The following is a 3,242-nucleotide window of genomic DNA, read 5'->3' on the forward strand; positions in this document are numbered from 1 at the left end:
CGTCGCTGGACTTCGTAACGCCCGGCCATTTCTCTCTTAGCGCTCTGCCTCTGTGCCCCTTCGATAGCCGCCAGGTCTGCTTTACTGCCTAAGCGAACCTCCTTCGGCCCCCCACCGCCTACCACACCCGAATTCGCTCTGCGTTGGAGGCGGGGACCTCTCACTACCGTTTCGTGAGTAGAATCACCGAACCCAAAGCCGCAGCGAACCGCCAAACATCCGAGGGGAGAGCGCGCTCCCCCCTCACCCGCGGGGGGCATTCAAGTGGACGTGTGTGCACGGCTGCCCGTCCTCCCCCCTCTCCCCGCTGAGTGGCCGGTTGAGGGGCACTCCCGCAACGTTCTCTCTCTCTCACCCTCCTGTCGGAGGCAATGGAGGGATGTGCCGGTGTGCGCATCTGCCTGCCCTCCCTAGCCCGTCTTCCGCTCTTTCTGTCGGTCTCCGTCATCGCTTTCTCGCCACTTCCACGGAGACGTCTTCCTCGGAAAGTCTTCTCCGCGACTGTCATTCGTGCACGCATTGGTGCCCACGGCGGGCAAACAACACGACGACCACCAACCGCCTTCGTTGTAAGCCGACCATATTAGCCAACCGCACGTACATTCTTTACGTCTTTGCCTTTTGTTTTCTGTGTTTCACTCACACCCATCCATTACTAACCCGTGGCTATCAAAGAGCGGCGCGTTCGTGCGCGTGTGTGCGTGCCACTCACCCCCTCTCCCCCTGTCCTCTTACGGCGGCTTATATATATATAGGCGTGTCCTCTCTCTCTGCTGCTGCTGCGGCGGCGACTTCCACTAAGCAGTGAGAAGGCCGGAGTGCGCGCACGCGTCTGTGCCGCGCCTGTTTCGCCGGCATCACTGTTGCTCAGCCAAAACGGTGTGCCGCGAAACGTTGTTTTCTCTGCTCCATCCTTCTTGGTCTATCAGCCTCTCAACTCATATATAGCACAACACTCTCTCTTGCGTGGCGCTCTTGCGGCTCTCCTTCACCTCCTGTCGGCGGTGCGCTGCGCGACGGCAGCCTCGACCCGTGCTACCGCAGCCGCTCGGTCTCACCAATATTGTGGCTGTCACCATCTTCCACCTCCCCCGCGAGTGCCCTTCGCTAAGCGCCCCCTCTCCTCCCACACATACGCGCTATACTTTCCTCTCTCCGTGTATTGGCCACTGCAGGTCTTGGCTAGGTGCTGCAGCTAAAAGACGGAGGGTGGCAGGGGCCAGCGCTGCCAAGCATGCTGGTGCACACAGCGCAGTCGTCTCCAGGTGGCTATGTGGAGGGGTATGGGAGCAGTACCGACACGGCTACGCCACCTGTGGCTGCTGCGCGGCATGATGCCAAGCTTAGGCCCGCCAAGACAGCTGGCGCAGACGGCGGTCGCCGCGACTATAACGCTGACACGCTCTATGCGAATCCCGAAATAACAGCCTTGGCCTCCTCCGTGGCGACGACGGTGGCCAAGTCGCTGCTGCACCCACTCGACACTCTCAAGTGTCGAGTGCAGCTACTGCGCACCGACGTGCCTGAGCCGCCGCCGTGCCAGCGTTATCAGAGCTGCACCGGCAAGCAGTCACCCGGTCTGCTGCGCAGTCGTTTGCGACAGCTTCGGTACCAGTACGCTGGTCAGTGGACGCCGGGGCACATCTACGGCGGGCTGCCGGTGAAACTCCTCTTCTACGTTCCCTACCAGGCCACGTACGTATCGAGCTACAACTTTGCGCAGCGCACGCTGGAGGCGGCTGGCAGGGAAGGCGAGGATGCGGCGTGCCGTCGCTCCAAAAACTACGTGTGGCACACCGTGGCCTCGGCGGTCTTCGCTGAGGCGGTGAGCGCCGGGCTGCGGGTGCCGATGGAAACCATGAAGATGCGTATTCAGTCTGCTGCCGCCTCCGGCTCCCTGCACGCGCTGCGGCAGCTGTGGCGACAGGGTCTCGCTTCCTGCGTGCGCCTCGCCGTGCCACAGACCCTCATGCACGACATACCGTACTCTATCATCCAGTGGGTGGTGTACGAGACCCTGCGGCCGTGGACCCAGCAGTGGAAGGAGCGCGCGGTGCAGCAGGGACGTGGCGCGGAGCTGGCGGCAACGTCGGCGGCGCCGAAGAGCTTCTGGACTCTCTATGGAGCGGAGCTGGCGCGTACCTTCCTTTCTGGCGGTTTCAGCGGCCTCTTGGCGTCTGTCCTGACAGCACCGCTGGACAACATCCGCACGCGCGTTGTGGTGGCCACGGCACGCGATTGCCATCTGACTGTCGCGGATGTGGTGCGAGACGCCTATCAGCGCGAGGGCATGCGTGGCTTCGTGCGTGGCGGCGGCATGCGTGTGCTGTGGGTCACGGCGAACATGGCGTGCTACTTCCCTCTCTTCGAAGGTGTGCGCTCGCTGTTGCAGCGGTGCGGAAATGGAAGCAACGACCCCGGCACATCTGCGTGATGCGCAAGGAGCATGCTCGCACACGAGCGGCAGAGGAGCACTGTAAGCTATGCGCTCACGCAAGCTGCCCCCCTCCACGCCCCTTGCTGCCGTCAACGCGCGTGCGCGGTGCATCAGGCCTCTGTGTCTTTTCGGTCTCTCCCTCTCGGGAGTAGAGCCTCAACAAACCCAACAAAACCGGCAATGGCGGATGCCAGCATGTCAGATGCACACGGAAGCGGGGCATAGAGTCTTCCGGAAGGGCGTTTGTGGCGTACGGGGGTACACTCTCGACATTCCTGTTGCAGATGAAAGCGTACATAAACAGCGTTGCCCCCCTCCCCTTCCTCCTCCCTCCTCGGCACTGGGTGCGCATGCGTGCTTGCCTCTTCCACTCGCTGTGAGCGTCTCCTTCGTGGGACGTCTGCATTGAGCAGCTGAAGGTGGGCGCAGGTCTGGCCGGCTGGCTTTGAAGGGGGGGGGGCGTCACCCAGCTGAGAGACTTTCCTGCTCTCTCTCATGTGTTCCGTTTTTCTTGGGTTCCCATCGCTTGTCTCTCTTCCCAGAGCACCCGGGTGACGGGAGGCACACCGCAGTGCGTGGCATCACAGGGCGCAGCAACCCCGCCACGCTCTGCGTGTGGGGAGAAGCCAAGCAGCCTCCACCTATCCCATGCCAATGCCGAGCGAACCGCTGGTGGTGACGGGGCCCAGCACCCACGACGTAGGGGAGTCAGAGCGGTGCATCGCTACGGATGTCGGCGGTCGGGTCCTGGACGGCGGTGCGTCGGAGCGGCCTGCGACGGCGCACGTGCTTGCGCCTTTTATAT

General features: G+C 62.7%; 1 protein-coding gene across 1 annotated transcript; it reads left to right on the forward strand.

Moving 5' to 3' along the window:
- Positions 1-1,234: 1,234 nt before the first annotated feature.
- Positions 1,235-2,434, forward strand: LDBPK_231630 (mitochondrial carrier protein-like protein; the record flags this gene model as incomplete). The annotated part of the gene is made up of 1 exon (XM_003861008.1): positions 1,235-2,434. One exon carries the CDS (start codon positions 1,235-1,237, stop codon positions 2,432-2,434), a length of 1,200 nt encoding a protein of 399 aa, XP_003861056.1.
- Between the last annotated feature and the right edge of the window lie 808 nt (positions 2,435-3,242).

Source organism: Leishmania donovani, chromosome 23, assembly GCF_000227135.1.
Source record: "Leishmania donovani BPK282A1 complete genome, chromosome 23".
Taxonomy (NCBI): Eukaryota; Euglenozoa; class Kinetoplastea; order Trypanosomatida; family Trypanosomatidae; genus Leishmania; species Leishmania donovani.